The following is a 13,726-nucleotide window of genomic DNA, read 5'->3' as shown; positions in this document are numbered from 1 at the left end:
TGAACATTTATATATTAGATTACAATCATTGTCAGATAAAGTGTGTGTTTAAGTCCCTCTTGTGCATTTTCTTCTTGATTCTCTGACTCATTTTGAAACTTACGTCACTATCTAAAGTTGATTGCAAACTCAGTACAAATCCATTAACCATATTACATTTTTGCACTGTCTTATGATGTGTTTTTCATTAAACATTTTCCATGATATTTTAAATTTCAGTGATACTTTGATATTTAAATATTTAATCTGAAAAATCAAAAATATTTAAACTTTGTGTAGCTTTAATCTTCCATTGGTCTTTTTGTATATTAAAAACCCAAACTGAAATGCTATTTGGCAATTATGAAATTGAGAGTTTGTATGTGTGCAAGCAATAAAAAGTCATTTGTTTTAGAAAAAATACACCTTGGAATCTAAACTCCACCTAAGGAGGGTGCAGTCTAGTGATAAGAGCAAAGGAACAGAAAATTTTGTTACACAGGTACACTTTTAAGTTATTACTTTTAAAGCTTCTTTTTTTTTTTTTTTTTTTTTTTTGGGCAGAAGCCAAAAGCAATTTCATCACCTTCTGCATATACCCAGGATTGTCGGTCATATATTCTGTCCATGTTCACAGTGACAACACCATTGGTTCAATCTCACCCTTTCATTTCTGTTTTACAAAATTGTTTAAAGACTCTAGAGCCTTTGAATCTCAGACCCATTTTGCCACCTGAGCAGTACAAAAGGTGTAGAAACCTCTAGTAAGTTCCTTGCTGGGGATATGCCCCTGAGTGAAGAAGTTCCCAGAAGGAAGGGAGTCAACAGAACTGGCTCCTATGCATTCCTCATTATTGTCACTGGGACAGAGATGTGTCAAAGCCTAGAGCAGGAAGGGGGAGTGGCCTGAATGTGATGTACTACAGCAATACCCAGACAGCATGTAGTCCCTCGAGCCCAGATTCACAAAGATTTAGGCACCTATTTCCCAGTTTTGGGCTCCACAATACCCCACTTGGTTGCTGCCTAAATCTGCAAGCTCCTAAACTCACTCAGCATCTAAATTATGAGGGCAAAATTCTCTAGGTGTCTATGTTTGTGCCTCTGGGCATGGCACTGCAGCATCCCTCTAAGTGTCCGCACTCCTATCGCCCACCTAAGCCGAAGCACAACCCACAAATCTGGGGGAGAGAGAAAGAGAGAGGGGAGAGCCTATCTTGTCTGCAGATCCCTGTCTGCTAGGTGTGCTCAGAGGCCACCTACCGCATCAGGTCCAATTCAAAATCTGGCTGGAAGATGTGGTGATGCCCACCTTATAACTTTTACAGAGATTACAGCGCTCACCTGGGATGTGGAAGAATCAGTATCGATTCCCTCCCCCGCCCCTCCCTTTTAATGGGGAAGAAAAGATTTGAACAAGGGACTGCCACCCTTCAGGGGAATGGGCTCTAATCACTAAGCTATGGGAGAGTCTGATGGGTTTGAGCATGTGTGTGCCTATCTTGTTGAAGCTGTTCCCCTCTGGATAAATACTTAAGGAGTCATTGGACCAGACAGAAGTAAGAATAACTATAGCGTAGTGGTTAGGCCACCCACTTGTGTGGTGGGAGACCAGGCTTCAGTCCACCTATTCTGGGGACTCAATTACTGAAAGTGGAACAGCTTCAATGGGAGAGTGAGGGAGTACCATATCGGTGTATTCAATAGCTCATCAGTGGACAGAGCACACACACCCTCCCCCCCCTTCCTCCCGAGAGGTTGGAGACCCCCTATTCAAAATTCTCTCTCTCCACAACATGGAGGGGGGAGAATTGCAACCCAGCATCCCACATCCCAGGCAAGTGCTCTAACCACTGGGTTAAAAATTATAAAGTGAGCACCAGCATGACCTCTTACTCCTGACTGTTTTGTGTAGAATGAGGCAGATGCCTACTCATTCCCACAAGAACCGATTTAGGTATCTAAGCCGCCTGACTTCAAGAGAGGGGTTCCCAGCCACGGATTGCAGGCAGAGATTGGCAGCAAACTCTGGGAAAGGGGTGGGACTTAGTATATGCCCCTCTTGTTGGCATCTCCCATTGGCTTGCTAGATAGCTTCCTGCCTAGCATGCTGGCTTTTGTGATCCTTCCCATTCAGAGGTGCCTATGTCTCCCCATTCCTTGTATGGGAAACCCAGGCGCTTAACTTGGGTTTTGTTGAGCTCATTGTTGTTCCAGTGATTTCTTAGGCATCTAAAAGTTAGGGGTTGCAACACTCAGCATTTACGTACCCTTTAGATCCAGGCCTATAAAACAATACCCAGCTGGTACAGATTAGAGGAACGTTCTGATTACTATATCCTATGCCTCGTGCTAGTGTGGAAGATAAATGACCAGAGAGATAACTAGCACCATGACCGTCTTCCCCATCTACTGCACTGAGCATAAGATGGAGGCATGCAACAAAGTATCTGGGCCTGTGTGTCAATGTAGAGTACAAGAAAGCAGGACAATATATGAAAGCTGCAGTTATTAATAGATGCACAAGCTTATAATATACACTGTTTAGCCTTACACTTATCGCATATCAATCCTAATGTTGGTGTGGTTCTATTTTTTTTTTTCTTAAACATTAGGACCAAATCCTACAAACTTTATTCACTCATCCTAATCTCATTGATGCTAGTGGGACTATACTTGACAGTAAAGATTATTCAAGTAAGTGTTGCAGGTTTGGTCCCTTAGGTTAGATAAGGAAATAAACCTTGAAAATTTCATGATTTCACAGCTTCCCATAATGAAGAACCATTCTGCCTGACAGCATTTTACACCCAGTTTGCCCTCATTTTACACAGGAGTAAATGGTCACACAAGGTGTATAGCAGCGGTTAATCAGACCCATGGAGCTTTCGTACTCCCTGCCGCATTTTCAAAGAAGCCCTCAATACCATTGTCCAGATCAGAAACAAAAGTAAACTTGCATTTAGAAATTAAGGATTTGATTTGTCAGTAAAAATTCATGACTCTGGTAATATCAGACACACTTACCTCGGCTTGAGAGCTTATGGTGAAGAGACTGAAGAACAAGGAAATATTTAACAAAATAAGAGATTTGGGTTTCTTTTTCTATCACTAATTTCGTATTTGCACCGACACCCTCGATTACATGGTTATCGTGTGAAACACGTAAGGTAGCCATCTGGTTGTCTTGTGCCCCACAAAGCATTTCAGGTGCTGATATTTTATTATTGCACCTTATCATGTCATATTGTTTAAATCATTTTATTTTGGCATATTATTGCCATGTCTTTTACAAGGCCAGCCCCTCCATTGGCCTTAATGGAGCTAATATAACCAGCTGAGAATCTGGCCTATGGTTTGTTTTAGTTCCCTATAAAATGAGAATAGTGAAAATACTAAATTTTAAACAAGAAATAGTATTTCTTGAAAGGGCAAATCTTAACCTTAGCTGCCATGTTATAAAAGGAAAGGTCATTTCCTAGAACAGTAACTGGTTAAAAGATAGGAAACAAAGCATAGGAATAAATGGTCAGTTTTCAGAATGGAGAGAGGTAAATAGTGATATCCCCCAGGGGTCTGTATTGGGACCAGCACTGTTCAACATATTCATAAAATGATCTGGAAAAAGGGGTAAACAATGAAGTGGCAAAATTTGCAGATGATACAAACCTCCCCAAGATAGTTGAGTCCAAAGCAGACTGCGAAGAGTTACAAAGGGATCTCACAAAACTGGGTAACAAGTAGCAGTTAATTCAATGTTGATAAATGTAAAGTAATGCACACTGGAAAACATTATTCCAATTATACATATAAAATGATGGGGTCTAAATTAGCTGTTGCCACTCGAGAAGTCTTGGAGTCACTGTGGCTAGATCTCTCAAAACATCCACTCCATGTGCAGCAGCAGTCAAAAAAGCTAACAGAATGTTCAGAATCATTATGAAAGGGATAGATATTAAGACAGAAAATATATTGCCGCTTTATAAATCCATGACATACTCACTTCTTGAATACTGCATGCAGATCTGGTTGCCCCATCTCAAAAAAGATATACTGGAACTAGAAAAGGGCAACAGAAATCATTAGGGGCGTGGAACAGCTGCCACATGAGGAGAGATTGAAAAGTCCCAGTCCTATTAGTATGGAAAGGAGACGACTAAGGGGAATATGATAGAGGTCTATAAAATCATGATGGTGGGGAGAAAGTAAATAATGAAGTGTTTACTCCTCAAAACACAAGAACAGGCATCACCAAATGAAATTAATAGGCAGCAGGTTTAAAACAAACAAAAGGAAGCATTTCTTCACACAATGCACAGTCAGTCTGTGGAACTCCTTGCCAGAGGATGTTGTGAAGGCCAAGACTATAACAGGGTTAAAAAAAGAACTAGATAAGTTCATGGAGGATAGGTCCATCAATGGCAATTACCCGGGATGGCCAGGGAAGCAAAATCACGTTCTGAAGTGTCCCTAGCCTCTGTTTGCCAGGAGCTGGGAATGGGCGATGGAATGGATCATTTGATGATTAGTCTGACCCAATATGGCAGTTCTTATATTATGCACGACAACTTCTTGCATCTAACTGTTCATTTTTTTGACAGCTCATTCTTTTGAATGGACATACAGCCATTTATTTCATATTGATGCTATGCAACCGTACCATGTAACTGTAGGCATATATAAGGGGGTCATGACTGTGGTATGCATCTCTAAAGAAACTCTGGATTACAAGTGAAATATGAATGCAAAACAGCAAAAGAAATTCACTTCAGAACTCCATGAGATAGTAGTGTTGGTGATTATATCCCTTGAACATGCACAAAACACACAGGGAAAATATAAAAACCCATACAAATCTATGGGAAAATATTCAAGGAGGCCTAAAAATACAAAATAGTGATTACTGTAGGAATATATGCTGTCTACATTTACATTCTTTTGATTTAATGGACACTTTTTACTTTCCCTGTCTACTAATGGTTTGAGTGGACTTTGCCAGGCTTAATTGAAAAAAATAAAGTGATACAGTGTTAATTAAAAATAATTGCAATGCAGCACATTTGAAATTAATACCCACAACAATTACTCATAGCAGTTCATTTAAACTAGCCGGTATAGAAGCCAAGAAAAAAAATGACATTGAAAAAAGATTTTAAAAGTATTTGTCGAAAACTAACTTTCAACTGATCCAAACTGAACTCTTAACTACCACTTTTTCAAGTCTAAGACCCCAACCTTATGCTTTTATTTCAGTCCCTCAGTTCTCCCACTTTATTAATTCTAGCCTCTTTTAAACCTTGGTTTTCTTGACTTTACCTTGGGGCTATGTATTATAAACATAGGTCCTATGAACAAATGTTATTAAAAACCCACATGCTGGACTATAATTCCAAAATCTGAGCAACAGGCAACCAAGCTTCCAAAAGTTTAGGGCTGGTCTATGCTAGAGTTAGGTCGACATGAGGTATCTTATATCGACTTAACTCTGTCAGTAACAATGCTACAATGGTGATCACACCGAAGTAAGTCATCCACTACATGGACTTAACTCCACCTCCGCAAGAGGTATAGTGCTTAGGTCAATGTAGTTAGGGTGATGCAGAGTCCATATAGACACCATGTTACTTACATCTCCTGTTAGCTGTCAGCCCCACGGGGTGGGGTGGGGAGCTCCTGTTGTGAGCACTGTACCTGAGAGATTGCTTGGGCTGTCAGCACCAGGGCAGGATAGAGGGGTCTCCAGGACCATGCCCCCTGAAAGCAAAAACCTTCTCTCCTCTGTTCTCAAGAACACTCAGCACCATCAGTGCTCAACCAATAAAATAAAAAATATACATTAATTATATAGAATTTGTGGGCAAAGAAATATTTCTCTTCAGAAGATCAAATTATATTGCTTCTAACTGAATAGTTCATAAGTGCCTTAAATTGCTTGAGATTTAAGAATATTTTTCCTAACATCCAGAACAATCTGCCAACCCTCTATTTATAGTTAGTGACCACAAGCTGGGGTTCTCCCTCTGGGGGAATCCAGCTATCAAAGCTGTTATTAAAAACTTCCATTTTGCTGTTTTATAAGTTATGACTGCTGTCCCTTTCTCTGGGTTCTCACATCTGACTCTTGAGAAGCGGAGACATGGCTGCTCTGAAAACATTAAGCTCTCTTCCTGGATGCCATAAAGCATGATGGATGTGCTAATAGAGAGTTTTTATTCTGTATGGTCTGCATTTTGGTTTATTCCTCTTGATAAAAGCACTATATCATTGTGATCTGCCCACATATTTTAATTGGTTCAAGTCATTCAGCTTCATACAGATGTTTTAAATTCTTATCAGCTAGTCTTGGGCCAAATCATGCCTTCTGCCTCCACAGATGATGGGATCCACTGTGCTTCTGTCCCTTGCATGAGGGCATAAGGTATAGGGAGTGGCATACCTGAGTCATCATTTTCCTTTTCTGATGACCCCACAAGTTTGAGGATGAGATACAGGAGGAATTATATAATAGGATTACAAAGTAATGATTAATAGAAGAGAACAGTAAAAAACAATTACAGTAGAAACAGTAGAACAAATCACCATAGCTCTCTCTGGACAAGAGTTTGTTACAATCTCCAACTTTTCTTGAAGGTTTCTCTCATATGTGTTATGACTACTCAACTCTAAGGACTATGGGCCAAATTCAGCCCTAGCCAGCACAGGGATGGGAAACAAACAGAGATCCTGACCGTTAGGATAGGATTCTTCAGGGATGACTAGAATAAAAACAAAACACATGCAGACCATCAGCTCTTTTGCTCGATAGCACCATACAAAGTAGCCAGCTAAACCACAGGTCAAAGTCTGTGAAGACTTGGTGCCCATGCTGGCTTATAACTAGGCCTATCTCCTACTGCACTGCTATGAGACAGAGACAAATCCTGCCCAGCAGAAAAGGATGATACATCTCACGTATGTTCTCCTTACCTCCTCAGAATGAGGCCCATGTCAGAGTGCATACCAATAAATAAGAGTGCTGTTTGGTCCAGAACGTATTGACTTGTAGCCATTAAAAAATAGTCTGCATTTAACCCACTTCACAATCTAGTGCCATTTCCATCCATCTCAACTAATACCTATGGCTTCTGCTAACAGAAAATATTAAGTGAACAGTGCTGGTTATGAAAACTATTCTTAAAACTTCAGACAATTAGACATACTTATGCACCAACCACTTTGTAGATTTGCTCTTGAGGGAAAACATTTAGCCATTTTGGAAGGAGCAGAGAAATCATTCTGCAAGGAAACCCACCAATAATAAATCCAAGGAACAGAGTTTTACTGTAGTAATGTAAAAACATACAGTGGGTTTCCATTAAAAATATTTACTATGGTTACTCCAGAGTTCATTAGTATGTGGTACTAACTCCAAATCCAGGTCTCAGCATCCATGTAATCTACCTGCCAGCCAACATCAATTTACTATTTGTGGAGATCCACGCTGCCAAAGGTAAGCATTTGGGGGCCAAAAAAAGAAGTTAGGGCTTCCCCTGTCGGTGCTATTGCTGGAGACTGGTTAGGAAGGTATAGCAATAAGTGGTTCCTCCCACTTGAAAGGGACCCAGGACGAGCCTGAGAGTTGCACAGCTTGCATTTGATTCAGATCCCAAAGCAGACACATGCTTTGCTTGTGCCTACAGCTGTCCCTACAGCCTGCTCCGTTCTGTATGAAGTTAGAAATCAGATGGTGGAATAGATGAAGACTTCACTTTGAATGATTTGGAGAGCAAGATTTTTATACAATATATTTCAATACACTGTGGGCTGACAAGAAAGAGGAAACAAGCAGGGGGGGGGGGGGGGGTACAGCATGACAAGAATGTGCACATCCATGAAACAGAAACAGAACTACCAGCCTTCATGTTATTTTTAGTGGCTCTCTTTGTCAAACACCAAACACCCAGCACAAATCAGAATGGCTGAGACTGGATAAAATACAAATAAATATTGCTCATATTAAATATTCAGTTTTAACCAGAAGACAGTCTTAAGTCCACATCTGATTCAAATGTAAAAAGCTTTTTGTGACATGTGTGATTTTGTCTTTTTATAGCTGCATTAATGGATATAAAATATATTGAGGCAGATACAATGTAACAGTTGAATAAACTCTGGGAACGGAGTTACTACATCAAACCCAATATATCTGGAAAAACTCCAAGAGTATTTGTTTATTCATCAGTACCCTTAAATTGTGTAGTAGCTGCTCAACAACGTACAATAGACAGGAAAATTGGATAAGGAACAAACCTTGTAAAATTGCTCTTCACAAGGTAGCCAAGGCATTTTAACTGTATAATGTGAAGTGAGGGTCTCTACCAGAATTTTGCATAAAATTTATTAATCCAAAAATACTGACTTAACTAAACTAGAGTTGAGATTATGACCCATGCCAACAAAGGGATATTCAGACTAAATATCTTTCTTCAATTTATTGTTGTGGAATATCTAGTTATTGAGGTGTTCTTGTAGCTGATTTTTGGGTCCAAAAGGAATGCAAAATCTCCATGAAGTCAACAGGAGTCTGGGATGTTAACTGAATACAGGATTGTGTACAATATCTCATTATTGAAATATCGACTATACAGAGGCAGAAGGAGACAAGTCCAGTATTATATTCATTTACACTGTTTGCAATTCTCCCTTAAATTTTTTGTCATTTTCCCTTGAAGATTGCGTACTTTTCCATTTAAACTACTTATTTTCCTCCCTCGTGTTTCAAGTCGGCAGGAACATGCACAGCTTGGAAATAGCATATAAATTAATGCAGTGCCTATAAAAAGAGTATAAAAGCACTACACAAAAGGCTAGATTTTCTCCAGGCTCAGGTCAGCATGGCAGAAGACCACAAAGGTGAGAAGTCCACTGGAACAAGACTGCAACACCACAAAATTGCCAGAACCTCACCCTGGAAGGAGGCCAGTGCAGCCAAAAAAGTAGGAGTATTTAAGAAAGACTGAACAAGGTAGCCTGGGAGAGACTGGTTCAGTTCCTCCACGCAACACAATTCATAGAGCCCAGAACAAATTAAAACTGCTATCCTGTTGGGAAGATACTGACAGCATCACCACCTACCCTCCACAGGGATGAATCCAGTCTGGGATAAAAGGGGAATGGACTGGCATCTGTAGGTGTAATTTGCATCTTCCTGCTCCAGCACTACCAAACTAGGTTCCAGTCTTTCAATAGATCTTGTGTCTATAGTATTACATGAAGTACTTTGTGAAGGCCCCCTTTACCTTCTATTATTCACCTTTCTCTACCCACCCCCCCTTCTCTGTAACTGTCTTTCCTGGGTATTTTTCATCAATCCCTTATTTTCTCTTTCCTTCTCCTTTCCTACCAAGTTTCTCTTTCCATCTTTCTTCCCATGTAGCTTCTTTCCCCTTTCTCTGCTTGTCTCTCTCATTTCTTCTGTTTCTTCCAGAGATACCTCCAGCTGCTGAAATCAGGCCTTGATGGAAAAGTGTTTAATATTATTCACTTAGCAATACTGCACAAGAATCTCCCACAAGTGTGAAGGGGAGCAAAGGAACTGACAAGATATCTATGATCCCCTAACCAAATTTTAAAGTCTTGTAAATACATCTTCATAATACTTCTTGTGGAATCCACTACATATTTAAGATTCATAATAGCTGCTTTCTTGAATTGTAGAATACATTTTGGGGGGTGGGGAGACAACTGCAAAACATAAACCATAGTCCTCTCTCCATTTAGCTTTTTTAATGGAATCGTTTATATAAAAGGGACACGTGTATTTTGTAAAGGTTTTGTTTCTCATGAAAGCAGCAGAATCCAACACTACAACTGGTGTAACCTATTTATCAACAGAACACATGTAACACAGGCATGGACACTGCCTTACTAACACGGCTCAACTTTAATCTGCATCAGTCACCAGGAGTGAGGGCATTTCCTTCCTGTATCAGCGCTCAGTGTTGTTCCCATTGTAGGCAATTTGTTGTAAAATGCAGCTGTTAGGACTCAATATGGCAACTTTCAGCCCAACAGAATGTGAAAAGGCACAGTTGGGTTGAAAAACAAAAAAAGATGCCCTTACCTCTGTTGTTAATATCATTAAAACATATTAAAAACTAATGGACTTCTCATTAATGCTGGTTGTTTACTTTTCACACTATATTTCGCTAAGAAAGTGATGCAGAAAAACGGACAGGAGCACTTTTGTTGACAGTTTCTGATTCTAATGCACTAGTAACAAAATGCTGAAATGTTCTTGGTACAGACACTGCAATACAAATACACTTACATTTGAAAGGCTGTTTTCATTGGGACTTTAGAAGAGAAAATGCGGAAACAACTCTCTTGAACACAGATTTTGTAAAACTTTGCGTTCTCCATAAAGGACCTAAATTGATTGGACATTGCCCCTTAAAATGTTCAGGTTGCAAGACCCTTAGAAATGCTAAATGACATTTATCCAAAATAGTCTTACAGGATTCCACTCATCATCACAGCCTAATATTATAAGTGCAAATATCACATTATTCTTTATCCCTGGTAACAAAAGATATTTTGAGTTTTAAAAGGTGAAGACCAAAATCCTGCAAAGACTGATATGCATGCACTACTTTACTCATGTAAATAGTCCCAATGAAGTCCAGCTGAGTAAAGTAATGCATGTGTATAAGTATTTGCATAATCAGGGGCCAACAAAAAAAACAGGCTAATTATTATGAGTGGTGAGCTACAGTTCCATAGTCTTACATAAGGAACCATTTATTATGATAAAATATAGTTGGTCAACGTTTTCCCTCTTTATGTCAAGATTTATTTTCTGGCAAAATAATGTACATAGTGCTTCATATTTTTGTAGCAATTCACACTGTTTTTTAATTAAGTAGTGAAAATGTACTTTACTAATTCTATCGATATCAACCATGTATTTTAAAGAGGTTCCCATTACAAATTCTATGAGCAAGCAGGATGCACATCAAGAGAACCAAAAGAGTAATTCTGCTAAACATACATTTTAAAAATATTTTAAAGTGCAGGTTCAACTAAAAAAGTATTTGTCAAAACAGCATCTAATCATTTCAGGTTTATGATGTCCCAGTGATTCAGATCTTATTTTCTCAGTTTACATACAAACATTTTCCCCTTACTTATAACTCTACAAACTCTACCTATGAAGTGAAAAGTCATGCAGCATTCTCCCCTTGTTATACAATCACACTTCTTCTAGTAACTAATAGGCCAAATTATGCCTCAGTAACATCTGTGCAACCCACTATCTCCCAATTATGACCTTAGTTACACCTGTTTAACCCTAAAAGCCTTGAATGGGGATTTCACAGGTGTAATTGAAGGCATAATTTGGCATATAGAATATTTACTACTGGAGATATATGAGAAAGAAAGAAACCAACTTGACTTCTAGATTCCAAGTATAGTCTAATGCTGACAGGAAAAAGTCTTTTTACTTGTGTCTGAGGTTTTCAGGGCAAATTTCTACAGCTTACAAAAACTATGGAGTATCACAGCATCACTTCTACAAGGTTACTTCTCAGAGTAGAAAGACCCTTTGTTTTTAAAATACAGCTTATTTTTCACCATGATACAGATATACAGTTTAACAATATAGCCTAAAAAACATGCTTACACACACAATTATCAAGGTTTCTTTATAAAGTTCAAGTGAGCAAGGGGTTGGACTAGCTGACATCCTGAGATCCCTGCCAACCCTAAGCTTCTATGATTCTATGAAGTGCCACAATATCTTGACTGTAAAATTGCAAGCCCTAATTTTTTAAACACAAGAAAATCCGATGATAGCAGAACATTGCCTGGAGACATAAGGCCAGGCAGTGAGTGGATGATGTGTTCAAACCTATGGAGTGCATATGGCTCAGATACTTTTGTCTTGAAGACTACTTTGAAGCAGCACAAAGCAGGCAGTGGCAAGGACTCTGCTGCCTCTCTTTATGCAACTTTGCTTCAAGGCCAATCAATGCTATTCTGTGCTTGGCACCAAAGTAGTTTGCAAGCAGGAGCTTAAGAACATAGCAGGAAATATTAACATGTTTACATCTTTCTTGGCAAATAACATTCCCTGATCTTTTTGACATGCTGTTTTGCACGAGTTCTGCATTAATTCTCACTTCTCTCCATACCCAGCAGACAGATTGTTAAGAATTGGGGACCACCTATAATACCAGCAATTTAAATAAAAATGCATTCAGTCCTTGCAAACAGTTTCATATGTAAATAAATCAGTTTCCTGTGCATGTTGGGTATAAATTGCAACACCCTACTGATAATCAAAAGTAACCCATGCTCCCTGGTTTCCTTTCTAAAATGCAAGTTACTCGATGCAATTTCTTTGAAATATGCTGAACTGCAAAAGGCAATAAAAACAAGATAGAAATGTTATCCGGCCGACTTCTGTTATAAAGAGTGTGACTGTTTTCAACTAGATAGTTTTTTGCTGTTTGGGGGTGGGGGGGTTGTTTGTTTTTTAAAAAACTTAAGACATAACACACACCGGGAAGTATAAATGTGATCAAAGCAGAAAAGTACAAGCGTGACTATCAAAATAACCTCACGTGAGTTAGCAATCGGAAAGAACACGTGCACGTTTCATATACAGGCTCCGTTAATTTCAGGAAAGGCAAAAAGTACCAGCGAGGTTCACCGCGGACACCTTAGGGCAGACTTTCCGAAGCATTTAACATTTCTCTGACCTGGCTCTCATGCATTAACCGCTTCTCTCTCTCTCTCTCAAGCCAACCCAGGTTTGTTTCTCTCGTGCCAGAGGGTCCCTGGGACAGGTGGCAAGGTTTCTGCTTAACAAGAATCAAAGCCCAAGCACGCACGCCCAGTCCTACCGCCTGTAGAGCTGGCCTCCTCCAGCTGCGCGGAGATGCTCTCCACTCGCCTCACAGCCATGCTGAGCTGGGCTGGGATCTCCTAAGTCTTGTCGGGCTAGGGGGGTAAAGAGGCGACACGATCTTCCCCCACCGAGTGCAGCGAGCGGCCGCGCTGAGCAGCAGGTCCTCGGCGAGCCGGAGCCTCGCAGCAGCGGCTCGTCTCGGAGCGCCGGAGCCAGCGAGCTCACCTTAGAGGGAGGCGCAAGGGCGGACGCGCCAGCCAGCCACCGTCGAGCGGGACCGTGGCTGTCCCAGCCTAGCTTGCGCGGGGACCTCCCCTCTGCAACCCGCCGCTAAATGCAAGGCGGGGGGTTGCTGGGGAGGACAAGCGCCCGCTCCCGCTGGGTTGAAGGCAGAGCGGCTCAACCAGAGCCCATCGCACTCTGGGGCCGGAGGTTTCTGCTGGACGGCTCCGGGAACCCCGGGCTGGGCTGCCTGCAGCTCTCCAGGGGCCCCCTTTATGGCTGCCCTGCGCCGCCTTCGTGCCAAGGCGGCTGCACCAAGCGCTGGCAAAGCGCCAAAACCTCTCCGCGCCCGGCCCAGGGCAGAGAGCCCTGGCTGCCCCCCAGCGCAGGGACCAGCTAGGGGCGAGCACAGGCAGGGGGTGTGTCGGGCTGCTCCGCCCACCCACCTCACCCTTGCTCCGGGCCGGCACCTCCAGGAAGGACGAGGCTAGTTTAGTTTCCACGTCCAGCTGCTCCCTGCCTTCTCCGCGGCTGCCAACACGGGCACCCTTACAGTTACTGACCCGGGTCAGCAAGGCAGGTGTAGACACCTGGCTCCTAGGCACGGGGCTGCGACCAGCTCCTCATTTCCCC

At 41.2% G+C, this 13,726-nt stretch overlaps 1 protein-coding gene across 1 annotated transcript in view; it reads right to left on the bottom strand.

Annotated features, from left to right (window-relative positions):
• KCNIP4 (potassium voltage-gated channel interacting protein 4) overlaps window positions 1–13,092 on the bottom strand; it is a 730,028-nt gene extending 716,936 nt beyond the window's left edge. Inside the window, exon 1 of the mRNA XM_067530297.1 lies at window positions 12,867–13,092. Within this exon, the coding sequence (XP_067386398.1) occupies window positions 12,867–12,927 (61 nt within the window). The 5' untranslated portion in view covers window positions 12,928–13,092. The remainder of the gene's footprint in view (window positions 1–12,866) is intronic.
• Window positions 13,093–13,726: the final 634 nt, after the last annotated feature.

Source organism: Emydura macquarii, unplaced genomic scaffold (genome assembly GCF_026122565.2).
Source record: "Emydura macquarii macquarii isolate MOO-44397 ecotype Brisbane River unplaced genomic scaffold, CSIRO-AGI_Emac_v2 contig_3062, whole genome shotgun sequence".
Taxonomy (NCBI): Eukaryota; Metazoa; Chordata; order Testudines; family Chelidae; genus Emydura; species Emydura macquarii.
This window is presented reverse-complemented; position numbering and strand designations above follow the sequence as displayed.